The sequence below is a fragment of the Megalopta genalis genome, chromosome 1 (genome assembly GCF_051020955.1).
Source record: "Megalopta genalis isolate 19385.01 chromosome 1, iyMegGena1_principal, whole genome shotgun sequence".
NCBI classification, from domain to species: Eukaryota; Metazoa; Arthropoda; class Insecta; order Hymenoptera; family Halictidae; genus Megalopta; species Megalopta genalis.
Genome location: NC_135013.1, coordinates 20,440,696 through 20,468,436, shown reverse-complemented (window position 1 = coordinate 20,468,436; position 27,741 = coordinate 20,440,696). Strand labels below are relative to the sequence as shown.

Genomic DNA, 27,741 nt, shown 5'->3' with positions numbered 1-27,741 from the left:
AAATACCAATTTTCTTCTTCTTCTAAGAAATTATTATAATCGAAAAATATAATAATCATCATAACTGGCAAGAAAATGGTACGGTAAGAGGTTAATTGATCATTTGTTCCTTTTCTTTTAGTTTCTCTCTTATTATACTATGCGAAATATCGCAAGGAAATAAACGATACGTAATAAAAGTAGATGCATCGAACTTTAAAATGAATCCAGTATTATTGTCTTACGACTCATTCTAACAAAATTACAATAAATACAGATTTTCTCCTTCTTCTAAGAAATTATTATAATCGAAAAAAATCTAATCATACTTGAGAAGAAAATGGTACGGTAAGAGGTTAATTGATCATTTGTTCCTTTTCTTTTAGTTTCTCTCTTATTATACTATGCGAAATATCGCAAGGAAATAAACGATACGTAATAAAAGTAGATGCATCAAACTTTAAAATGAATCCAGTATTATTGTCTTACGACTCATTCTAACAAAATTACAATAAATACAGATTTTCTCCTTCTTCTAAGAAATTATTATAATCGAAAAAAATCTAGTCATCATACTTGAGAGGAAAATGGTACGGTAAGAGGTTAATTGATCTTTTGTTCCTTCTTTTCCAGTTTCTCTCTTATTATACTATGCGAAATATCGCAAGGAAATAAACGATACGTAATAAAAGTAGATGCATCGAACTTTAAAATGAATCCAGTATTATTGTCTTACGACTCATTCTAACAAAATTACAATAAATACAGATTTTCTCCTTCTTCTAAGAAATTATTATAATCGAAAAAAATCTAGTCATCATACCTGAGAAGAAAATGGTACGCTAAGAGATTAATTGATCATTTGATCCTTTTCTTTTAGTTTCTCTCTTATTATACTATGCGAAATATCGCAAGGAAATAAACGATACGTAATAAAAGTAGATGCATCGAACTTTAAAATGAATCCAGTATTATTGTCTTACGACTCATTCTAACAAAATTACAATAAATACAGATTTTCTCCTTCTTCTAAGAAATTATTATAATCGAAAAAAATCTAGTCATCATACTTGAGAGGAAAATGGTACGGTAAGAGGTTAATTGATCTTTTGTTCCTTCTTTTCCAGTTTCTCTCTTATTATACTATGCGAAATATCGCAAGGAAATAAACGATACGTAATAAAAGTAGATGCATCGAACTTTAAAATGAATCCAGTATTATTGTCTTACGACTCATTCTAACAAAATTATTGTAAGAAGACTTCCTTGAGCCATTCTACAATTTTTCCATAAGTTAGCATTCCGAAAGCAATATAGTAATTTCACTCAGAAATGTTCGGAGTTCGGAATTCAGACCGACAGATCTGAGAATACTAAGTTGTGATTCGACGAGCCTCGCGGCTCGTTTTTATAGAAACTCGGGGTAGTCGGAAAAATGCTAGAATCAACACGTTGACTTAACTATTTTATTACTGATTGTATTTCTAAATTTTTGCAACGATTCGAAGGTGATTTGAAAGCCACATGCCAAGATTCGAAGGCAATTTGGAGGCCACGTGACACGATTCGAAGGCAATTCGGAGGCAGTATAACGCGATTCGAATGCAATTCGGAGGCCACATGACACGATTCGAAGGCAATTCGGAGGCAATTTTTCCATAAGTTAGCATTCCAAGAGCAATACAGTAATTTCACTCGGAAATGTTCGGAGGTCGGAATTCAAACCGACAGATCTGAGAATACTAAGTTGTGATTCGTCGAGCCTCGCGGCTCGTTTTTATAGAAACTCGGGATTGTCTCGGTAGAATGCTAAAATAAACGCGTTGACTTAACTATTTGATTACTCATTATATTTCTAATTTTTTGCAACGATTCAAAGGTCATTTGAAAGCCACGTGCCAAGATTCGAAGGCAATGTGGAGGCCACGTGACACGATTCGAAGGCAATTCAGAGGCCACGTGCCACGATCCGACAGTATCTACCACGTACTTTAATTTCTCTCTAATTTTGCTTCAGCTTGTAAACAAAAATAGGAGGAGAGGAAATGCGATTATTCGAGCTTTCCACCTCGTTTTTATAATTATTGGCAATCGACAACTATAAAAATGAACAGCAACGCTCGAATAATCGTATCTCCTCTTCCCAAATTGTCCATTTTTGTTTACAAGCTGAAAGAAAATTAGGGAGAATTTACTGTATCTTGTAGCTCCGCGATTTTTCTTACCAGACTCAATAAATTACATAGGAGTAGGATCACTACAGGAAAATTCACAGCAACCCGAAATTCGGCATTTCCGGGAGTAATTACTGTACACAGTTCCACAAGCTTCTCTGCGATGTTTAGCGTCTTACCATGTCTAACGGCACGGAAAGGATTAATCATTTATACTGCGATACCGCTAAAAATATTCCACACAATATTTATCTCCAACTAATTGCAATGTCTGAAAACAATTCGTTAGCCGCTGTCTAATAAGGCAAACCCTCTGACCTCTCGGAAAGAATCCAAGTAACTTGATCCGATTTGAAAAAGGTTATTTCACGTTAAGAGTCAGACGAACTTTCTGCATCGCGTGATTTAAATAGCTTCGGGTGCCAAAGGGTTAATAAGTGATTTCACGAACCGAGAGATTTTCCTGCGGATCGAGTGCCGCGCAAGATCGTTGGAAGGACGTCGGCGTAGAGAAAGGCAAGCCGGTTGACGAAACAATACGGGCCAGCTCGGCGAAACAATACTGTCAACGCGGTGATTCTTTCTTTCGGCCCCTTTTGTCCCGGCGAGCAAAGAACAACGCGAACTCGCCCGGGGAACCGAGTTTGCTTTAAAACGGAGAAGCATTATCCCGGAAGTTGTCACGCGAAAGTTCGCCGTGTTTCAGGTGGTGTCGTCAGTTACACCATACCGGAGTCCCCGACGGCGGAGCTCAGCGACGTCTCCTACGACGGCAAAAGGCAGGACAACTTGTTGACCGATGGCCTGGGCCAGCTAATCGATGGCGAGGTCGGCGCGGATAATTACAGGCTGGACATGGGAGATGGAAGAGGTAATCGGTGGGTGGATACGCGGTAGGGTGTTAAGTGCCGAAAATGGAAGGTATCTTGAAAGATCTTCGTCCTAGATATATCGCTTCCGGCTAAGTCCGTCGGGTGTCATTCGTGGGACACGGGGATTCTCCGCTTGGGATCGTTCGTTTCCTTTTTTTTCTTTGGAAGCCGATCCTATGCGTTAGCCATTGCGAAAGCGACTTACGAAGGATAGAGACTTCTACGTTAATTGAAACTTTGCAAGAATGGCTGAAAATCGGGGCATTTCTTTTTTCGTTGGTTTCTTGAACTGAACAGTACAGCTTTTAAAATGCAATAACTCTTAGAAAACTGAACTAAACGATCTGAATTTTTTTTATATGATGGATGAACTAGTCTACTAGGCGATGGATAAAAGGTTTCTTTTTTTCTCTTATTTTGCTATTACTTGGAATGAAAAGGAACAGTTAAAAACCCTCGTTTTTTAGGTTTTTCATCTGAGACTACAACGAAAATTTAAAGAATGCCTCTTGTAGATTTTGGTAATTTATATGCGTACTGAAAATTTGATCGAAATCGGTTAACTCAGAGTCGAGCTACAAGTGTTGAAGATTTTCAAAAACTACAGATTTCTTGTAGTTTTTGGTTTTCAATTTCTTGTAACTCGTAACAACGTGAACCGATTTCGATAAAATTTTCAACACGCGTATAAGTTACCAAGAACTACGAAAGACACTTCTTAAATTTTCGTTATAGACTCGGATAAAAAAATTGAAAGACCAGAGTTTCTTATTGTTTCGTCATTCCAAGTAATAGTGAAATTTAAAACGAAGCATTTCAGTCATCGTCTCGTAGACTCGTTCCTCTGTCATGTAAAAAAAATTCAAGTCATTTAGTTCAGTTTATAAATAGTTTTAGAAGGTATACGAACATTTTTCTGAGCCACTGTAGATATTTATACTAGCTTCTAAACATCTCATTACTTTTCCATGGCTCCAAAATGTAAAATTGAAGTCGGAAATATGTTAAATTGTTATGTTCGTGTCCAAGCGTTAAAATCATTTTTCAAGCGGATCTCGCCTCTTATTGATCACCGTTTTGCATCGATAACTCGTAAACGAAATCGCGATTTATATTTTTGCCAAGGAAAAAGTTACTTCAAATGACCTCAGGAATCCCTCATTTGTACAATAATTTTGGGACACCCTGTCTTACAAAATATGATTATATACAAATTTATGTATTATATTTTTATATTATATACTTTATTAAATTTATATATTACATTATATATTATATATATTATGTAAATAATATATATAATATATATAATATATATATATATAATATAATAATATAATAATAATAATAATAAATATATATATTATATAATAATATAATAATAATAATAATAATATATATATAATAATTAATAATTATATATATAATAATATAATAATATATAATATAATATAAATATTATATATATTATATAACCAGTGCTGCAGCGACTGCGCGTTAAATTGATAGGCCAGGTATCGGAGCCATTGGCCAGAAGAACGAACGACAGAACGCTACTTAGCATTCGACAGGCGGGGCTTCTTATCGGCACTTAGCACCCGCGAACATTCGAGTCGATTATACCCCGGTCGCTTTACAAAACACGGACCCGAGCGGGATCGTACGCAGGAAGAAAAGGTAGCCGCGAATCTATCCTGGAAGTTGCCCCGAATGGAATCAATTCAATTAACGGAGCGAAACAATAGATCAGTCGTGGCTCAAGCTTTAAACTTCGATCCACTTTAACGAACTTGTCTGCCCGCAGCGAGGAGGGGACGGAATGGATTCGCGGTAAATCAATTCTGTGAGGCGAAATAGATACAGGTTTTTGTCCGCAGGTACAGGCTGGGTCGGCTGGATGCGCGACATCTTCGAGGACGGCTACATCGAGCTGGTGTTCGAGTTCGAGGTAACCTGGATCTTCGAGGAGGTGCACATTTACACCAATAACTACTTCTCCCGCGATGTCCAGGTAATCTTTTTATACATTCCCCCCTCTAAGTCCCGGCCGAACTCATAAACCTTTTCGATCAGATCGACCGGCGAGATAAAACTTTTAACGACCCGCTCCCAGTCGCGGGCTGTGCCGATATTTTCCCGACCGCGATTAAGCTAACTCGCGATTTAAAATATCCTGGGAACTTTTTAATCGGCGAAAAAATTGAAAAGTCGCAAGAAAAACGCTTAGAAATGCTGCGATCGGTTTCACCGTTTGCGTACCACGAGCCACGTTTGCGCTCTTCAGATTTAGCAGGCATTTGGCCGAAACAGACGACTTACGGCCCACCCGAAATTTGTCGAAACGTGTTACCTGTTCTAAATTAATAGTATATATATTTTCATTCGTAACGTTTTATTTTAGGTTTTACGGCTCTTTTCGACGCATAATCGAAGGAGCGCTATTGCGCTCTTCGGCGCTTTTCGACACATAATCGAAGGAGCGCTATTGCGCTCTTCGGCGCTTTTCGATTCTGTTTTTTTTCAGAACCATGTGGTACGCAAACGGTTAAAAACGTCTATTTTCGGACGACATTAACTGGAAATCTTGCTAAGATCGGTCGAAATTGAATGAATATCCGAGACGAACACCTTCAGTCGCCAGAAAAATTTGGAAAACCATGAAATCTGCATTTTTAAGTCGATGCTAAATGCATTTTTTCGCTTGCATTAATCTAGATGAACTCGACTATGCGTGCTAAAATGGTAAAATCATCATAATCGCTCGAAACATTGAAAATGGTGTAAAACGGTGAAAAATCGCAAAAAGAGGAGAAAATAAAAGAGGTTTAGGTAATTGGGTCGCGGTGGCATTCTATTCCCAAGTGTCATTAGCAAACTAAGAATCTTTAGGTAAATTCAATTTTGCACTGCTAGTTTATGGAAATTAACTATTTCTTAGAATAAAAATCAAACGAGTGTGATTTTAATTCCCACGTTTCTTATACTTCATAATCATTTCTATAAATACATGCATAAAAATTCGCAGACCAATCACGATGATAGATGCACAAAATGAAACGTGTTCTACAATCAGCTCTTAAGCATCAAAGAATTTCATTCATTAATCATTCCAATAAATTCAGAATCACAGTCTCAAATCTTCTTATACCGTCATCGTATCAAATTTCAGCTTCTAAATTTAGCCATAAATGGATGAAACTCTATAGCCAAATTAGGAATCTTCGTATGCGAAAATATTAGGTCTCCCGGAAAGTTCTGTCCGTTTTTGAATTGAAATATAACGCAATTTTCATACATTTAATAATATTTATTGTAGAATATACTTTCCATCGTTACTTACGACTTCTTGCCAGCGTGATGGCAACTTGTAAATGCCATTTTTTAAAAATGATGCATTTTTAGAGGCGAAGAACTCGACTAGTGCATGCTTGATATCAGCTTCGGTTTTGAATTTTTTTCCTGTAAAAAGTTTTGCAAAGAGAGAAACAAGTGATAATCGGAGGGTGCTAGGTCTGGGGAGTATGGTGGATGCGACAGAATTTCCCGGCCTAGCTCTGCGATTTTCTGACGAGTCGCCAAAGCAGCATGTGGTCTGGCATTATCATCGGTAGCCATGTTTTCACGATCGCGACTCGCTTAATAATGACATGAGACATCTTTGTTTCAGTTTATTTAGGAGAGTACATATGTGTAAATGTAATGATAAAGAGAGATAGTCATATATGTCTCGAATCAACATGTGCATATGGATTGAAACTCGAAGTGACACTGTCGGACAGAACTTTCCGGTAGACCTAATATATTATTCAACGAACCATAAAAATATTGGTATATTATATTTTATCTTTGCAATATGATCCGGTACTCTAGGTGCCTCACTAAGAGTATGATTATTCGAATAGAACTGAGAGCTCCAAGAGGATGAATTTACAATGAATAAATTTATAATCCTGTTGTTACCTCTCATGCATTTATTATAATTTTTGTCATAGTTATAGCTTTTATAATTGGTGGATTTGGAAATTGACTAGTATCTTAAATAATTGTAGCCTCGGATACAGCGTGCATATGGATTGAAACTTGAAGTGACACTATCGGACAGAACTTTCCGGTAGACCTAATAGTTTTTCATCAACGCGCGGACCCATAAATGATCTGATTATTGAATCAAACCTAAAAGAAAAAGCTTAGGAAACAGATTTCTCGCCGCGATTCGACTTGTTTCCGGAAACATAAAAATGTCTCGGTTCTCGCGACGATAGAATAAACAATTAATTGATTTTCAACGGCTCGATTATTGTCGACGCGAGTCGTCGGGATTACTCGACGGCGTAAATAACCGTGCGCCGATAGTCCGGCTGTCAACGTGGCTGGAAGTCAACCGCGACGGATGAAAAATCAGGCCTGAACTCTGCCCGATACGGCTCGCGCAGTGAAATGTCAGCGCGATACACCGGATGGATCGCTCGTATCTCCTTTCATCTGGATGAAAGGCCGCGCCATTAAAAGTGAGTCGGCCTTAAGTACCGGTTATTGCTTACACGGTGAGTTGAGCGAGTGGTCCATCAACTAACGCCTATTAAGGCGTACATCTTTCTTCTGGCCGTGGCTCTGGACAGGCCGCACGAAAACTGGCGATGCCTTGTCTCCGTTACAGGGTAACACATTATTGCATTATTATGCCGTGGATTAATATAAATCGCGGAGCTTAATTGAACGGTATTTTAAACGATCGTGAAATTGAAACTGTGACGATCACGGGAGCATCGTCACCTACCAGCGCGCTGCGCCATTGAAGTTATCAAATAACCGGCGTGGTATTATCTGGTGACTGGTAATTAATGCACCGTTTAATTTGCCAATTATCGTGCCCTACATCGAGACGCGCAACCTGTCACCAACAATTGAGTTACAATTGTAGATAGGAGCGACATTTTTGGAGTTACCGATCCGACCCGGAGTTATCCTCGATTCAGCTTTGTCGGTGTTTCCGTTTCCGTTCGCGTTCATTTCGTTTTCTCGTTTAATGCTTAACGATCGCAATATCCTCGCTGCAATAACCTCGTTGATAATATACGATTTCTCTTCTTGATCTTGTGTTCAGAGAAATTGCGTTCGCGTTTAACTGTACTATGTAAAAATTGATGAAAACAATTGAATACTTCGATTCATTCTACAGGGTGTCCCGAAAATGTCTCGAAATCCGGAAACGGGAGGTTCCTGAGGTCATTTGAAGCAACTTTTTCCTTTGCGAAAATTTTCTCCGAGGCTTCGTTTACGAGTTATTAACGAAAAACACTGACCAATAAGAGGCGAGCTCGGCTGGCGCGCGGCGGCCCAGCCAACGAGTGCACGGAGCCCGGTTCCGCTCATTGGCTCGGCCGTCTCGCGCCAAATGATCTCGCCTCTGATTGGTCACTGTTTTTCGTTAATAACTCGTAAACAAAGCCGCGGATTGCATTTTCGCTAAGGAAAAAGTTACTTGAAATGATCTAAGGAATCCCCTACTTTCGGATTGCGAGACATTTTTGGGACACCCTGTAGATTGAAATAAATCTGCAAATGATTCTCTCAAAGATTAACGTTCATTGAATACATCTTGTATTGAAAATATCTTGTCAGCCATATTAAAGAACAAGCTTTCTAGTGGAGCGTATACAGGGTGTCCCAAAAATGTCTCGCAATTCGGAAATGGGGAGGTTCCTGAGATCATTTCAAGTAACTTTTTTCCTTAGCGAAAATGCAATTCACGACTTTGTTTACAAAAGTTATTAACGAAAAACACTGACGAATAAGAGCCGAGCTCGGCTGGCGCGAGACAGTTCTGAGATTCGGTTATGGTTGTTGGGTGACATTACTATTCTTTTTAAAGTTTTGAATGACTTAATAAGTCGTCGTCAACTTCTTTCTTGTGCAAACTTTTATGCTCCATCAAGAGCAGCGTGGTTTGTTTTTATTCAAATCTTATAACAAGAATCACTCCCCCAGCGAATGACTATTATACCGCAATTTATCTTTACGGTGTTCCTATTATTAACCTTTTAGGCACGACGCGCCACTATAGTGGCTTTCGCGGATGTCATCTCTCTGAACGACGCATCACTATAGCGGCTTACTCTAGTAGCTCACTCGATCATCGTTCGAACCAAATAATCGTCTTCATATGCATTGTTTCACACTTCTTTTGTCTCCACATCGATTTACAACAGTCTACAGGGTGTCCCAAAAATGTCTCGCAATCCGGAAATGGCGTATTCCTCGGATCATTTGAAGCAACTTCTTCCTTTACAAAAATGTTCTCCGAGGCACCGTTAACGAGTTATTAACGAAAAACAGTGACCAATAAGAATCGAGTACGGCTGACGCGCGGCGGCCCAGCCAACCAGCGTGCGAAGCCCAATTCCGCTCATTGGCTCGATCACCTCGCGCCAGCCGAGCTCGCCTCTCATTGGTCACTGTTTTTCGTTAATAACTCGTTAACGGTGCCTCGGAGAAAATTTTTGTAAAGGAAAAAGTTGCTTCAAATGGCCCGAGGAACCCGCCACTTTCGGATTGCGAGACATTTTTGGGACACCCTGTATATACAAACAGAATATACAGTATCAGACTCTGTACAGTACATATCAGACTCTGCCGTCCAGAGAAATAGCCTCGCGTAGAATTCAGCCGTACCTGAAAGGTTAAATGCCAAAATTAAATGCGAATTCTATTATAATCACCGCGCTAATACCTTTATATCCTATTGTACGCAGAAGGCTTAAAGGTCGATCTTTTCCGCATCAGGTATTCTCGAAAGCAGACGTCTGGTTCAGCCCGGACGGCGAGAGCTACGAAGAGGAGCCACTGTCTTACTCCTACATACCGGATATCGTGCTGGAGAACGCGCGGAACGTGTCGATAGGTCTGCACGAGCGCCGCGGGAAGCTCCTGAAGATACACCTGTATTTCGCCGCCCGATGGATCATAATCAGCGAAGTGACGTTCGACGGAAGTAAGCTTCCCTCCGTCTCTCAAGCCCAGTCCAGTGTCCCTTCATCGATCACTCTTCCCTGGCGAACGGTGCCGATGCAATAGTCTGATTAATCTTCAAGTTCGTACCCCTCGTTTAGTCGTCGTCGTCGTCGTCGTCGTCGTCGGCATCGCCGCGCGCGACTGACAACTTTCGTAACGCGATAGGAAGTAATTAGAGGGCAACTAGCGGGATCGTTGGACCGGGCTTTTTCGAAAAATCACCGAGTTACCAAGTCCAAGCATCGCGAACCGCCGCGGTGATCTTGTTAAATCGGTAATGAACGGAACTGTAACGACAGCCGGATTATCTCTTCCCGCGTGCACCGCGCCGCGCCGGCTACGCGGCGGCGGCTTTTAACGCTCGTCACGTCTTTGTCCCGGCCACTCGCCCACCTATCTTTCCAATTTCATCGCGTGATCCTAATGACCATTCGAATTAACGGCGCGATCATCGAATCGCCGTTTCCAGACCCGGTGGGAAAGCGTGTCAAAGCGTGAAAGACGTTTTGAGAGGGGAAATGGAAATCGGGCTGGGCCTCGTTCATTTTTCTCCGATCTCCTCGAATGGTAAACCTACTAAACTAAATAGTAAACCTACAATACTAAACCTACCGATCATTAAAGATGCACCACGTTTGTTGCTTTATTAGAATTACGAGATTGAATTTACGGTAAATTCTCCCGAATTCGCGCTCGGGTTGCGCACAAAAATGGACAATTTGGGAAGAGGAGATACGATTATTCGAGCCTTGCGGCTCGTTTTTATAGTTATCGATTGTCAGCAACTGTAATTGTTCTAACAAAGTGCTTACATAAAAGTCACGCAATTTTCATAGCGAAATCTCTAAATATAGTAATTTCTCCCTAATCGCGCTCAAATTGCGGACAAAAATGGACAATTTGGGAAGAGAAGATACGATTGTTCGAGCCTTGCATCTCGTTTTTACAGTTGTTGACAATCGGTAACTATAAAAACGAGCCGCAAGGCTCGAACAATCGTATCTTCTCTTCCCAAATTATCCATTTTTGTGCGCAATTTGAGCGCGATTAGGGAGAAATTACTATATTTAGAGATTTCGCTATGAAAATTGCGTGACTTTTATATAAGCACTTTGCTAGAACAATTAAAAGACCGAATTTATTTAGATACTTTGCTAGAGGAATTACAAGACCGAATTTATTTACACATTTTGCTAGAAGAATTGCAGCAGTGAATTTTTTTCGATACTTATCTGTTATTACAAAAATGTGTGTTTGAATTGAAGAATTCATTCGATCGAATTTTCTACGAAAGACTCTTTACTATTTCAATCATTTTAAAACAAAAAATGTGGAACTGGTTATTTTGACCGAAACGGTAGGTTTAATGTTATTTAAGATTTTTTTAAAATCTTAAATAACATTTATTTTCTCACGAAAATAGCATCTGTTCGTCATTTTGTTGAACATTATTAATTTGCATTATTAAATAAAGGAATAAGTAAACATGATTCCGTAAAATCATTAAAATATAATGAATAAACACTACCACCACCAGTCAATTAATCAATGGACGCGTAACAACTTATTCATTAAAAATTAAATGAAATAGGAGTTCTTTCCATTGAATAAATAAAATGAAAATGATTGGTATACGTTGGAAGAAAATTATAAATAACGCGATACAATTTTGCTGGTAATTAGCAAATGGATTCAAACTTTTGACCAGCAGCGCACCGTAAAAGCAAGAAATGAGGAGCAAGTAATGGGAACGGGATCCAGCGTTTATATTTGAAATCTTTTGTGCACGAAAACAAATTCTTATCCAAAGAATAAACTTCATTAATTTCATTCACTTCATTCGAGCCAATAAATTCTACGAAAGGCAAACAGTGAACGTACCAATTAATATATGAAAATAGAAACCTTGCACTCGCGGTATTATTTCGTCATTACCCGTATCAAACCCTATACGAATTAAAATAATATTGGCAATCGACGTGAACAATGTTGAATGTGCGCGTTACAAATCGAATTAGATTGATCTTTAGTCATGAAATAAAGCAGTAAATATTGGGTTGGAAACTAAGTAATTGCCGATTTGTTCAATGAAATAAAAAATTTTTTTACTTGGAACGAAGTTTAATCTGTAATGTATTTTCCATTTTGTTCGATGACCTTTTGCCATCTCTCCGACAACTTGAAAATTCCACGCTCGTAGAAAGTCTGATTCTTTTCGGCCAAAAACTGAGTTCAGTGAGATTTTACAGCGTCATCGTCGTTAAAAGTTTTACCACGAAGGGAGTTGTCCAGGGATCGAAATAAATGGTAATTCGATGGCGCGAGATCAGGGCTATATGGTGGGTGTAACATGAATTCCCAACCAATATCCATGAATTTTTGCCTTGTCGCTTTTCCTTGACCGCTGCATTCAATTTGTCCAGTTGCTAACATTCACGGATAATAAAAAATAACGTAATAATAATAATAATAATAATAATAATTTTATAGTATAGTATAATATTATTATAGCATAATATATTATATATAATATTATATGTATAGTATAATATATTATATATTATATTATATATAGTATAACATTTACGGATATCATAAAAATGGGAGTGAGAGACATCTATATATATATAACTGAAATCGGCAATTTCTTAGTTGCCAACCCAATAGAAATCATGACAAGATATACATAACATAATAATAATAATAATAATAATAATAATAATTTTATAATATAACATTTACGGATATCATAAAAATGAGAGTGAGAGACATCTATAACTGAAATCGGCAATTACTTAGTTGCCAAGCCAATAATAAATCATTCCGACTTTCGACAATGGATTCGGTATCTCGCGAAACATTCCCAATCCCTTAGATGTTCCGCGGATAAACCGAGACAAGAAGTGTTGTCCTTTAGATTACGATTAAGCCGGAGTGACAACTGTTTAGTTACCAAGATTCGCTTCCCTCGTTTCAGCCAATCCCTATGAAAATGTCACCGAAGAGTCGGCGTCCGAGTTCAGCAACCGAGAAATTCCAATGAACCCCGAGGTGGATCCCAACTTGCAAACAAGTAAGTGACTCGACGCCGGCGTCATTTAATTCGTATCAATCTCGAGTTAATTACACCCGGAGCATTCGAAACTTTCCTTATCTTTCTTATCTGTCCCGCTGCCATGGGACGAAGGAGCCCTGAGAACTTAAGTAATCATGAACAACGATTTCACTGCGCGATGCTAAACTAATTTATTTACCGTGTTACGAAAGAATATTACGAATCATGATCTCGATCGAGTTATATTAGCACGATTATGTTGCTTTTCGCTGTGAAACACGAGCCGCGGCTACATCATTCTGTCCTGCTGGAGATTTTTTTATGCAGCGAGATCGCTCGACCGAGCATCGTTGAACCAAAAAATATTTTCTATACTGTATTAAATCTTCGGATATAAAATGCCTACAACTGTGCTCGTGTTATTCAACTGGTCTATTTGTTACAGGAGAACAATTTGCAGTCTATTTGTGTATATCGAACACAGTAAACAGTTCGCAATAATTTATAGTTAACTAAAGACAGTTATGAATTAACCCTTTGAATATTTCTGTTCCTTTTCTATTTTTCGTCTCCTTTACTAACGTAGAACTAATTCGTACTTAAAAATTTTTAGCAGTCTATTAAATAGAAAAAAATTGATATTATAAAAATTGTTTGATATTCCCAGTATGGTAAATTGTGTGCTTATAAATTTACCATTTCTATTCAAACTTTAACATGTACAAAATTGATTCTCTGCGAAATGAAATCTCGTCTGGTAAAACGGGATTTAAAATAAAAATAAAAATTGTAATGATTCTTTTAAATATACTCTTACAGAGCGAATATAAAAATGGTAAATTATGTATTTATAAATTTACCATTTCTATTCAGACTTTAACATGTACAAAATTGATTCTCTGCAAAATGAAATCTCGTCTGGTAAAACGGGAGTTAAAATTGAAATAAAAATTGTAATGATTCTTTTGAATATACTCTTACAGAGCAAATATAAATGGTAAATTATGTGCTTATAAATTTACCATTTCTATTCAGACTTTAACATGTACAAAATTGATTCTCTGCAAAATGAAATCTCGTCTGGTAAAACGGGAGTTAAAATTAAAATTATATAATGATTCTTTTGAATATGCTCTTACAGATCTTCAATTTTCCATGAAATTTCTCGCTGCACTTTCCTCGAAAAAAAGGAAGCAGTTGAATGTTGAGTATTTTCGCAAGCAGAAACGAAAGTGTGCATTAAAAGGAGTACGATCCGTTTCGCTCGAGACCCGGTTTCGCAGCGATCTAATTTTCCTGTTTGCTGATACTGTGCGCGCCGGTCAGGAAATTAATTTCCCAATTTCTCGGTCCGATTATACGATAGAATGGTTCCGCGATTGACTTCGTCCTCCCCCGCTTTTGTGAGTACATAAGGTTTGTCCGAGGAAGTAACTTCATTAGCGGAACCAGGCCGCCATTCTTTGACGAGGAGAGGATACGATTAGGAGTCACGGCGAACACGCCGTTGGAACTGGGGGAGAAAACTTCCGATGGTTTATAATTCACGTAGTAACTTCGTCGTAACGTAAACAATTAGTCGGATTAAGAGGATACTCGTTCGAGGAAGCGAGGAAAAGGGGACAGGAAAGAACTCGAGCCTCGAACCCGCCGCATTGCCTCCGCGAATCGATTACATCGACTCGGCAGAGTGCATTGCAAACTGGAACACGATTCTATGATTTTTAAAGCCGAGAATTTACATTCATAGTCGTATAGGACAAATCTGACTTACGACTCGATGGTAATTTACACAAAATAAAAACTATCTTTATCTGCTGTAAAAATAGAAGTAACTTAGAGATTTCTTTCTTTCGTCGATCATTTCGGTGTGTAATGTTAATCGTTGATCATTTTCTTCTGTTTTAAATTACAAATAGTAATTTTTATGAATAATGCATAAAATTCATAGTCTATATATTTTTTTATTTATAATATTTTATATTTTTTTAATATACATTTATTTTTATATTTAATATTTTTTAATATTTTATTATATATTTGTTTTAATTATCTTTCAGAATGAAACAAGATTAACAAATACGAAGCTTTTCTTTTTAGTGACTTAAATTATTATGAAATTTCTCAAAATTGGGATTTACTTTCATAAAATAATAAAAAGAATAGTAAAGTAATACAATTTAAAAAATTGATCGTAGTTTTGTTACATTGGCAATGTAAAGTATGACTTTTCAGGATAGAATACTATAAATACTATCAATATACTATCAATAATACTATCACTAATTACTTTTTGCTTGCACAGCATATATAAAATTAGTTTCGACGAAAATCAATTTATACAGATGGAAGTAGTAACTTCGCTTTTTAAAATATCCCTAGATACATAATTATCAATCAATCTCAATCATTTCCTGTTTTAGTTTTTGCTACAATAATGTCCCAATTTTATGTACTTGCTTAAAATGTATAAATATAAATGAATCGACCAAATTAAAATGTAAAAAAAAGATGCATGAAAACAGCCAGAGCATATTTGAGGGCTAAACACGTTCATTAATAATCATTGAGTGCGAGTGAACGATCGTGAGACTGCCCAAATGAATTATAAAATGTTGAATCAAGTTCAACAGGATTTTGATTTCTTTTAAAACTCAATTTTTCATCTCTTTCGATTCCAATGTCTATAGAATTCAGTGTGAACACAGTCCAATGATCAAACAGAGGATCACGATGTAGTATAAAAATGTTCTGAATCAAAAAACGACCGTAAAAAATTGATTCCCACCTAACTACAATAATTTCTCCCAGAAATGTTCGGTGGTCAGAATTGAAACCGGCAGATCTGAGAATATTAAGTCGCGATTCTTCGAGTTTTGCGGCTCGTTTTTATAGAAACTCAAGATAGTCGGCAAAATTCTAATTTTTTGCAACGATTCGAAGACAATTCGGAAGCCACATGAGACGATTCGAAGGCAATTCAGAGACCACATGACACGATTCGAAGACAAATCGCAAGCCACATGCCGCGATTCGAAGGCAATTCAGAAACCACATCACACGATTCGAAGACAAATCGCAAGCCACATGCCGCGATTCGAAGGCAATTTGGAGGCCACATGCCACGATTCGAAGATAAATCGCAAGCCACATGACACGATTCGAAGGCAATTCAGAGACCACATGACACGATTTGAAGACAAATCACAAGCCATATGACACGATTTGAAGACAAATCACAAGCCATATGACACGATTCGAAGGCAATTCAGAGACCACATGACACGATTCGAAGATAAATCGCAAGCCACATGACACGATTCGAAGGCAAATCTCAAGCCATATGACACAATTCGAAGGCAAATGGCAAGCTACATGCCACGATTCGAAGGCAAATCGCAAGCCACATGCCGCGATTCGAAGGCAATTTGGAGGCTCCATGATTTTCCTTACCTGACTTGCATCCAAACAGACCATTTTGTATTGTCTTCCGGGAATTCGCGTCGCGTACCGCATCACACGCTTGATCGAAATTCACAGCAACCCGAAATTTGGTATTTCCGGGAGAAATTACTTGCACTTCTAACAAATTGAGAACAATATTTTACAAATCTCTAAACTTCTACCATTTCTAGCTGCATTCCATTTTCGTCCCAAATACACAAAATTTGAAACAATGAAGAGTAACTAATCGTGGGTCACGGACATCGTATCAAGCCAGCCCGAACAGAAGTCCACAAAAACCCGCATTTGGACTACCTAAAAAAGGCGAGCGTCAAAGGGACGAACGATGCATGATTCCAAGATCACGGGCAGCCGTTTGTAGCGTATCTCTAACAACAGAAATGGAAAAGACTGTTAATAGAACCGAACGACTGTGTCAAAGGAGTTGAAACGTCGGTGGCAAAGGAGCAAAGGACACGAGTCGTAAAAGACACGGTCGCAAGTGTGCGTTCCTAATGGACCAAACAACAATAGGGTCTCATCTTCCATTCCCTCTGTCCGGGCACACTCGCGGCTAAATGCTTCCTCCGGACCGTCACGAATAAACGAGCAGTTTCTCGCCGCTCCGCACGGCTCCGCGCGGCCCCGCTCCGTTCAGCTTCGCGCCGGCACGCGGCCGCGATTATCCAGTCCAGAAAATAAAGAAGCACATCGTTAGACACGCTCGTAACGAGTGAGCTATACCGAAAGCACGGTTTCGAACGTTCCTCGGCGCAAACAGCCGGAAAGGTACCGCGCGTTAGATGGCGAAAAAAAAACGAAAAAAACGCGCGCGAACGCGTGCGAATCTCGCGCGGCATTGAGGAGCGCACGCCTCTAAATGGAGGTGTACGCAGCGCCTTGATTACTCGAAAGCACCGGCCGAAACCTGCGAAATATTCCCTCCCGCGTGGAATATTCGCCGGAATTATGCAGGAACAAAAATTCGACCGAAAGTAAGGGAACGCGAGACCACTAACGAATTGGACGAGGATAATTGCCCGGCTTACTTGTTATTAGAATTTTCACGATACCGTAACACGGGTTGCGGAGAAAAAAAATCACCTGGATATGACTCAGATTTTATGTCAAGGTTTTAAGTGCTGTATTGTTTAATATGTACTACGGAATTATAGTTTCTCGATAACAAAGATGCTACTGGAATGCTCGCCCTTTTCACTCGAATGGCGACTCTCGGGCATCACTGAAGGTTGCTGTATCACTTTTGAAAGTAATTTTGACATTATTAAATTGGTTTCTATTCTAACAGCTATAATAAATAGATATATATATAAATATATAGTAAAATTATTTTATAATTATATTATATAATAATATTATATAATATAAATTATAATAATATTGTAATAATATAATAATATTATTATATATTATAATAATTATTTTATAATTCTATTATATATTTATATATATATTTATTTATTATATATAGCTGTTAGAATAGAAATATCTCTTACAATATAAAATATAAATATCTTACAAGGGAAGTTCTTTAAACTTTGCTAATTTGCTGGGGATTTTAAGAAAGGTTTTGAGCTATTTTTATTATTGGCCAGAATTCGTTTCTTCACAGTGAAAATACCGCTTGTGTATACTTAGATAGGTGTTTCCTATTCATCTATACATATTGCATCTTTTAAAATATAGTTGGTATAAAAAATGGCTGAAATAAAAATTCAATAGCTTATGCTTTTTGAGGAGATATTATTAAAACGACACAAATTTTTTGCTCAATTAAAAATCTCCGCCGCTGCTACCGTCATTTAAAATAATTGAATTTTTCTCTCATTAGAAATCTCATTATAAATGAAGATGAGTATGTTAAACTTATCTAGTTTTAGTTTTAATATCATGTTGAAACAAAGCACTACAAGTGTAATATGAAATGGTAAAATATTGTTACAGAAAATTCTTACATTATTATCTAGTGATAAATACTCATTTATTTCAACTACTGTATATATACGTATGTTTGGCAAAGAACATTATCCACGTAAAAGGGAGTGTTTCACGTTATGACAATTTATTTTATTTTGAACATACCAACTAGACATCGAATCAAGAGCAAAAATTACAATAATCATGTGTCTGAAAAATATTTATGAATCTATCTGTGTTCTAATAATGGTTAATGAACGTCTGCTTCGCGAACAGAAATAGTTCTCTAAAAGCATCAGCGAAATCCGAAATTTTCCAAGTCAACATGACTTATTTGACGAGCAGATGTCTTTTGTACGGTGCAGCATTTTGTTCAAAAATTCACGCGCTAATTGCTCCGCGCTGCACTTCCTATAAAATAGGAAACTCGGTACTGTCTTTGACGACAAAGTATTTCCATCACTGCCACGAATCTCATGAAAATATTATAGTCTTCGCTAACAAGTTAACAGACCAGGCGACGTCCGTAGAGAGGGAAGCTTATTCTAGTCGCAGAAATATTTCCTCGGTGAATAATTTTGGTCGACCCGACTTTGGGATTAGTTTGGTTCAAAAAAAAAAAAATCATCCGAAGCGTCGTTCCTATAAATTCGTGCATGAAACGATGCACTTTTCCGCGAGCCGAAACCTTTTCCAGCAACACTGGGAAACGAGAGGAATTCGTGAGAGAATTAAAAGGAAAAATGAAAAAGGCGAAAGTAAATCCTAATAATGGAGGAAATTGCAGGTGCTTAACGAGTAGATAAAGAGGAGGATTAACCGGGATGGCCAAGGAAATGCAGCCGGTACAGGAGCGGTATCGATTTAAAATAAACAGTTAATAGGACCGAGCCGGGAAATTAGAAAAGAAAATCGTTCATGAGAAACGCGAAATGGCTTAATTAGACGACAATCTGCGCAGATGTGATCGCGAGCTCTCCGAACGTGCAGGATCGATCCACAAATCTTTTCCTCGTCGCTCGACGTTCGTATTTCTTCCAGTTTCCCGAATCACTGCGGGCAAAACATCGCGAATAAAACGACCTTGCAAAACGAAGGAAAAGGTCATGCGAAAGATAAAGCAACTATAGATCAAAGGGTATGCGAACGAAAAGGTAGTGTTCGAAACGAGGGAAAAAGCGAAACACGAAGAAGATAAAAAGTCACACGGAATTCGTAAATACGACTTTACGGGACGGTAATTAAACGGCAAACGAAAGATCAAAATTAGAATACCTCGACGATGTTGGAAACCGTGTGCAAGAAATAATATGTTTAACACGTTCCGTGCCACGTGTACCATCGATGGTACACGCTTGCATGTTTACTTAGTGAACTGACAAATTGTTTACAAGAAATTTAGGACCGAAGAATCAATTTCCACCGCAAGAATGGGCGTTGATAAGTTTTTGTTACGTTGTTATGTGTACGAGAATTAATAATTGCACGTAATACATCAAGTTTTAGTAAAATATCAAAGTGTGAAGATTCGAGTAAAAAAAGCTCGGCACGGAACGTGTTAAGTAAACGACTCGACGATTTGAAAATGAAGACATATTATCTTGAAGTTTTATACAACAGCATAGACAGAAACATCTGTGACTGATGATCACTTATTAATTCTACTTGCAGAAGTCACAAAACTACAGTTGAACTCCATATCCTCATTCGATCAGCCTTTTATTTCGTCTCGAAGAATTAATCTGATTTAAATTAGATCGCAATGGTTAATTCACTCGAAATGATATAATCTAACATAGACATTCGAAAATTGTCATTAAATTTATCGTCATTAAATAATATAATCTAACATAGACATCCGAAAATTGTCATTAAATTTTTATAAATTTATATTTATAAAATATAAATAAATTTATATATTTTTTTAATTTTTATAAATTTAATGACAATTTTCGGATGTCTATGTTAGATTATATTATTTCGAGTGTAACCATTGCGACCTAATTTAAATCAGATTAATTCTTCGAGACAAAATAAAAGGCTGATTTAGAAATAAATAAGTGATAACTGAATAAGTCTACCGATCTATTGTTCGCAATCAACCTTCATAGAATTCTACAGTCCTCGACTCCAGAAAAAAAAACAACGACTTAATCGAAGACGAAAGAAGACACAATAATTATCTCACGCAACGTCCGCCGCAAATGAATCGCTGTTTACACTGGTCAATATTATCATAGCCGTGTAATGCTGCAACGAGATCAAAGAAAACAAGAGGAAACGTGTAAAATACGATCGGACGAAAGAAAAGGGGGCTCCGGAACGAAGTTAAGCGGACGCAAAAAAAGTGTCGGATAGCAGAACGGAACAGGAGCGGAAGGAATTAAAAGCCCTCCGGCGTGTTCCTGTCCATTTCCTTTTTTCGGATCCATGGAAAAGAGCGTGATTTAAAGGGTAGATTTTTCCGGTTCGAACCGTCGCGAGCGTCCGCGAATTAAAGGCTGTCGCAGACGAACGCGAATATTCGTTGCGGCTGCGAATGTTTCATAGTGTTCAGATTTACAATACAACTGAAATGTAATCTTTCTCTTTTGCATAGAAACAACACACATGTAAGTAATGTGTTATTCATGCCTACAGTTCCAGCAAATGAATCTCGTTTTTCTTCCTGGATTCATACGTTTACATTTCATTATACTTACGCTTTAAAAAAAAAAGTAATAGATAAACTTTATAATATCATATTATGCTACAGTTTACAACGACATACGTGTATTTCTTTCGTCGCGTTTACACGATTGGAACACCGTTAATGTAAAGTTTTTTATGGACATCGGAGCAGGATTTGATTTTCGTTATAGGCTCGGATAAGAAAATTGAGAAACTTACATATTTTATTTTGTCATTCGAGTTTCAATTTTTATAAAAATTCTTTTAAGTATTATCTGGTAAATTAATTCTATTAATATGTAAAAAAGAATACAATTTATTCTGTCCAATTTCGAAAACGTCATTTTGTTTGATTAATTTTTTTTGTCATTTTTGCACATCACTGTGTTCAAAAACTATTGCAACACTTCTGAAGTGTTCCAAATCGACTGTATATTTTATGCATACATGGAAAAAATATTTAGATGAAATACTGAACTTTGAACGCGCCAGAAAAATAACAGAAGATTGTTATATACTATTTCCGACTTATTCGAATGATTAAAAGAGAAAGTACAATCTCATCTGATTTCTGTTTCTTACAATTCACTTAGAAACTTTTCATTTCATTTCTACATCTTAGAACAGACTTAGAAGATTTTTCTTTCGCAGAAAGATCCACGGTCCAGCGATAACGTTACAGAAAATTCTGAAACAAAGCGAGGGGATATTCTGGAACCGAAAAGGGGTTTAGCATCGAGCGTCTTTAGAGCTTGGGGAATCGCGAAGACGACGGCGCAGCTCGTCGGCCGTTGGCCCGTTTCCCTTTCCGCTGGAACGAAACCGGGCTTGATCGAAGCAAATCGGTCTCGGAGTCTCTGGGTCGACGTGAGATCTTGATCGCCACGCGAGGCCACTCTGCCGGCTTATTTATTTCTCTCGTAAAACCGGCGTTGTGACGCCGCTTCCGTTTCGAGCGTGCTCGGCCGCCGGAGCCCGGCCGATAAAACACCGAACGGGTCTCCGGGCCGACATGAAAAATTGGAAGAATGTAACGGCGCATTGTAAAGTCGCTTTATCGAGTTCCCCGGGTTTCGTCTTTATCCAGGCTGGCCTTTCTTCCAACCCGCTTCCAATGTTTCTTCCTCGTTTTCCTCCGCGGCCTGCCGCTCTCCGCGCTCCAGCCCACCCCCCGCCGGTACGTCGATTAGCCTTTTCACCTGTCCCGATAAAAATGTTACGGTTTTTTAAGCGACGGAAGGAGAGAAGGGAAGCATTCCGACCCTTTACGAGCAATAAAACCGTTTCCGGCGGGGAAAGATTCGCAGCCGAGTCGCGAAACGATCGATCCCGAACGACGACGTTTCGAATTGCCGCGCTCGATTTACTCTTTCCTGCCCGCCAATCCACGTTCGAACGCTCCGGGTTACGTTTATTAAAATCGACACGGTGGGAGGGACGGTTAACGACGTGTAGACGTGTCCGGGAAATTCGATTTTTAACTTCTCGCCGCCTCTGGAGACTCTCCCGGGTGTCACTCGGAATCATCGCGAGCTATAGCGTTCGAAATACTACTGTGATCAAAAAGTAAGGTGAATTTGTTTATAAAATGTAAATTCTTTATTTATTCTTCCAAATCAATTTCATCCCCTTCAAAGTAATCCCCGTCCGATGAAACGCACTGTTTCCGACGCTTTTTCCAGTCCTCGAAACAGTCGGAATAGTCTTTTTCCGGTATAGCCTTCAAGACCTTCTTCGATTCGGTTTTTATCTCCTCAATCGTGTCGAAACGGCGTCCCCGCATTGGCTTTTTGAGTTTGCTGAATAACCAGAAGTCGCACGGAGCCAAATCAGGCGAATACGGTGGTTGCGGAACGATATGAGCCGAGTTTTTGGCAAAAAAGTCGCGAAGAACCAATGCAGTATGACATGGCACCAATCGAGACTTGACGCGTTTGAGACACAAAACATCCTTCAAAATGGTTTGGACTGAGCCAAATGATATTCCAACACTATCAGCGAGGTCTCTCATTGTCAGTCGACGATTTTCAAGCACCAAATCTTCGATTTTTTTGGACGTGGCCCTCGTCGGTAGACGTTGATGGTCGTCCAGAGCGCGGTTCGTCTTCAACGCGTTCTCGGCCCGCTTTGAACTCGTTGTACCACTTATAAATGTTTTTTTATGCCATAGTTTGATCACCAAAGGCCTTCCGCAACATTTTCAACGTGTCCGCACAAGAATATTCGTTCCGCAAACAAAATTTGATGCAAGTTCTTTGCTCAACAAAATCACCCATTGTAAAAATCGAAGAATTCACTTTTGGTCGTTTACTAAAACACGTGTAACTCGGAGATAATTAAACCTTTTAACAAACAGACGCTTGGCAATTGTTATAGACAGTCCTACCAACCTAGGAAAAAAACAATTGCCTGCCTTCCTAATGTCCGGGAGTTTTAAATGACAATTTCACCTTACTTTTTGATCACAGTAGTATATTTCCAAACGTATTTCCATAGTTCGCGAAATTTCATTCTACTCGCGATAAATTGTTCCAACCGTTCGCGTTAATTATTGTATCTTCTGGAAGATTTAAATATGGTGGCGAGTATAAATGCAGTTTACTAGTTTTCTATTCGATGAAATTTTTCGAGATACGGTGGAACTCCATTTATCCGATATGCTTGGGGGGACGTGACTGGTCGGATAACTGGATCTGCCGGATAATAAGAGTCCACGGATTATTCCCTCTTTCGTTGTTTATCCGTTCATATAATTGGAATTAAGTTTCATATAACTGGAATTTGCTGCACATTACTTTGAACACAAGGGGAAGCATTAATTTTACCATCGTGTATCATGCGTACGTACGATATATTTCATCGAATTACGATTTGTACATAATTTGATATAACCGAAGTAATATTAGAAGTTGCAAAAGTATGATAGAAATATAATTTTGCGAGCATAGAATTATATAATTGCGAGTATAGAGGCAAATATTTATTGTCACTATTTAAGGATTTTTTTGAACATGGGAAATATACAGTGCCTTAACCATGTAAAAAATCTAATTAAGGCACTGTATATTTCCCATGTTCGTTTAAAATTGTGACTCATGCCTTCTTTTAGAGCGTCAAATAATGTCTTTGTAATCGATACAAAGCATCACTCTTTCTCTCTTCCATTTCATTTGCGAAAAGACATACTGAGAATATACAGTAAATTTTCTCCCTAATTGACGCTCATCTTTAACACAAAAATGGACAATTTGAGAGGAGAAGATATGATTATTCGAACCCTGCGGCTCGTTTTTATGGTTTTATAACAACTATTAATAGTTATAGTTTTATGACAACTATTAATAGTTATAGTTTTATAACAACTATTAATAGTTATAGTTTTATAACAACTATTAATAGTTATAGTTTTATAACAACTATTAATAGTTACAGTTTTATAACAACTATTAATAGTTACAGTTTTATAACAACTATTAAAACGAGCCGCAAGATTTCTTCCCAAATTATCCATTTTTGTTTCCGAACTGAGGCTCAATTAGGGAAAATTTACTCTATTAAGGTTTTAAATCCAAACGTGTGTTCGCTGAGGAAACTTTATATGTTTCTAGAACGCTAGGTACCGCAAATTTTGCTGGCTATTATTTCGGTTCGACTCTGTTCGAACTGTAAGCTGACAAAAATTTAACTTGACAAAGAATGTCAAAAATCTAAGAACTTGGAATTTGCAAAACTTGGAGACTATGAATTGCTAAACATTGAGAACGGTGAATTTCCAAAAACTGAGACTGCAAATGTGCGAAAAATTAGAATTACGAATTTTTTTGAGACTGTCTGATTTTGTATGAAGAATCGCAGTCTCTTTATAACACATTATATAACATTTATATATAATTTTATTATTATAATTAATATATATTTTTTAAATATTTATATTATATTATATTATATTGTATTATATTATATTATATTATATTATATTATATTATATTATATTATATTATATTATATTATATTATATTATATTATATTATATTATATTATATTATATTATATTATATTATATTATATTATATTATATTATATTATATTATATTATATTATATTATATTATATTATATTATATTATATTATATTATATTATATTATATTATATTATATTATATTATATTATATTATATTATATTATATTATATTATATTATATTATATTATATTATATTATATTATATTATATTATATTATATTATATTATATTATATTATATTATATTATATTATATTATATTATATTATATTATATTATATTATATTATATTATATTATATTATATATATTATATTTAATATATATATTTATAATTATAATTAATTATTACTTAATTTTATTTTTATAATTTTACGTTTTCCAACCAAGCAAATTCGAAAGGAAGACAAACAAAACATATGGCATCTCCTTGTGCACGCAGCCGACACGAAATTTCACATTTTGTTAACTCGAGATCGCGAATCTACGGGGCATGACTTTGAAAAACCTCGGTCGAAATTGTTGTCAACTTTGTTACAAAAAAGGAAACCTCGATCTTAGTCAGTTTTCCATTGAAACGGAGAAAATGAAGGTACAGTATGATTAGCGACTATTTTGCATTAAAGAGAACCGTTTGGCATAGTTACAGCTGCGGGAGAGGGTCAGGAATATTTAGAGGTACTAATAGGTGTTCTGACTGCCATTATCCTACTTCTTCTGCTGGTGTTCGTCATTATTCTACTTCTGAATCGACGGCAAAAACTTCAGAGCTCGCCGACCGTGTTGAAAAATCCATTTGGATTCGCCATAAACATGAAGGTAAAAGCTAGTTCATAAATATGCTGCAACTTCCCCGGGGGAGGGGCGATAAAACGGATTTTAATTTGTCATTAAAAGTCCGCGAACTTCGTCACCTCCGGATCACATAAATCAATGCGAACCGTTAAACCAAATAGGGGACGCTGCTTGTTGTTGATTATTGTTTGTGTATTCAGCAACTAAGTCGGAACTAAATTTACATACTGAATTCGATTTCGTTTCCGTTTCCATCACTTTCTCACATTTTTTACGATTCAATTTCTCATCATAAAAATCAGCTTGCTTAATGAACCATTCACGCAATTTACTGCGTCAACTTGCGCACTGATATGTCCCTCAGAAATTAATTAATTCGACTGTCATTTCGTCCGCATTCGCTTTGCGCTTTAACTCGACAAATTGTATTTAACTTGTAATATATTATTTTGAATGAATCCATGAAATGACGGCACAATTAGAGCAAAATTAATGACCTTGTGGTATACGGAAACAGAAACTCGGCGAATTTGCACCCCTAGAAATGTACGAAAAATAAAATTGCAAGATCACCGACTTCTTGTCGAAGTATAACTTGTAATATATTATTTTGAATGAATCCATGAAATGACAGAACAATTAGTGCAATATTAATGACCTTGTGGTACATGGAAACAGAAACTCGGCGAATTTGCACCCCTAGAAACGTACGAAGAATAAAATTGCAAGATCACCGACTTCTTGTCGAAGTATAACTTGTAATATATATTATTTTGAATGAATTCATGAAATGACAGCACAATTAGAGCAAAATTAATTACCTTATGGTACATGGAAACAGAAACTCGGTGAATTTGCACCCCTAGAAACGTACGAAAAATAAAATTGCAAGATCACCGATTTCTTGTCGAAGTATAACTTGTAATATATTATTTTGAATGAATCCATGACATAACAGCACAATTAGAGCAAAATTAATTACCTTGTGGTATATGGAAACAGAAACTCGGCGAATTTGCATCCCTAGAAACATACGAAAAAAAAATTGCAAGATCACCGATTTCTTGTCGAAGTATACGATGTCACGCAACACCGTGATTATTTGTAAAATTCGTTTTCGAATGAATCAAAAGATTGAACTTTTCCAGGGTCTCCTCTTAAATTTAACTCCCGGAGGGATGCTGGCAGAAACTGCCAATCACGTTTCCCCGGACATGCCGGAGGACGGGAGCATGCACGAGTCATTAACAATGGAACAATTCAATTCGCCCCTCGTCAGTCCCCAATATAAATCTACGTACGCGATAGTGGCTACTTCCGGTGAGTTTTTAGCTCGAAACTTTTCATAAATCTGTACTTAGTCGATTTTTTTAAAATTAAGAAAACGTTCTAGATCAGCCGAAATTCTTCTCGATAAAGTTTCCAAATTCCGAAGTGCAACGTGAATACCGTATGCGCAACATATGCCAGCTTAACTGCAATCTATACTATGAACTACGTGCATGTATTCATCAAATTTATATTAAAATAGTCGAAACACTGAATCGTGTCATATGCGTTACCTAATAATGATAATTTCTGATAAAATATTCCGATCAGAAATTATGCTTAACACTAAGTTTTCGGACTACTAAATGCAGCTGTTGTATGTTATTTTGTAACAAGCACGTATTTATTCAAATTTTCAGCGATTTTTATTATAATATATGACCAATGCCACAAATTGATCACATAAATTCCCCATAAATGTATATTCCGTGAATTAAAAACGTAATGGTAAAT

At 37.2% G+C, this 27,741-nt stretch overlaps 1 protein-coding gene across 2 annotated transcripts in view; it reads left to right on the top strand.

Annotated features, from left to right (window-relative positions):
• The window catches only part of LOC117221476 (discoidin domain-containing receptor 2), a 292,709-nt gene that overhangs the window by 252,589 nt on the left and 12,379 nt on the right, over positions 1-27,741 (top strand). Inside the window, exons 6-11 of one of the 2 annotated variants that reach the window (XM_033472494.2) lie at positions 2,860-3,024; positions 4,903-5,036; positions 9,809-10,016; positions 13,014-13,109; positions 25,814-25,983; positions 27,108-27,279. In XM_033472494.2, the coding sequence (XP_033328385.1) occupies positions 2,860-3,024; positions 4,903-5,036; positions 9,809-10,016; positions 13,014-13,109; positions 25,814-25,983; positions 27,108-27,279 (945 nt within the window). Of the gene's footprint in view, positions 1-2,859; positions 3,025-4,902; positions 5,037-9,808; positions 10,017-13,013; positions 13,110-25,807; positions 25,984-27,107; positions 27,280-27,741 lie in introns of both variants that reach the window. The other variant, XM_033472492.2, reaches the window with a different exon arrangement.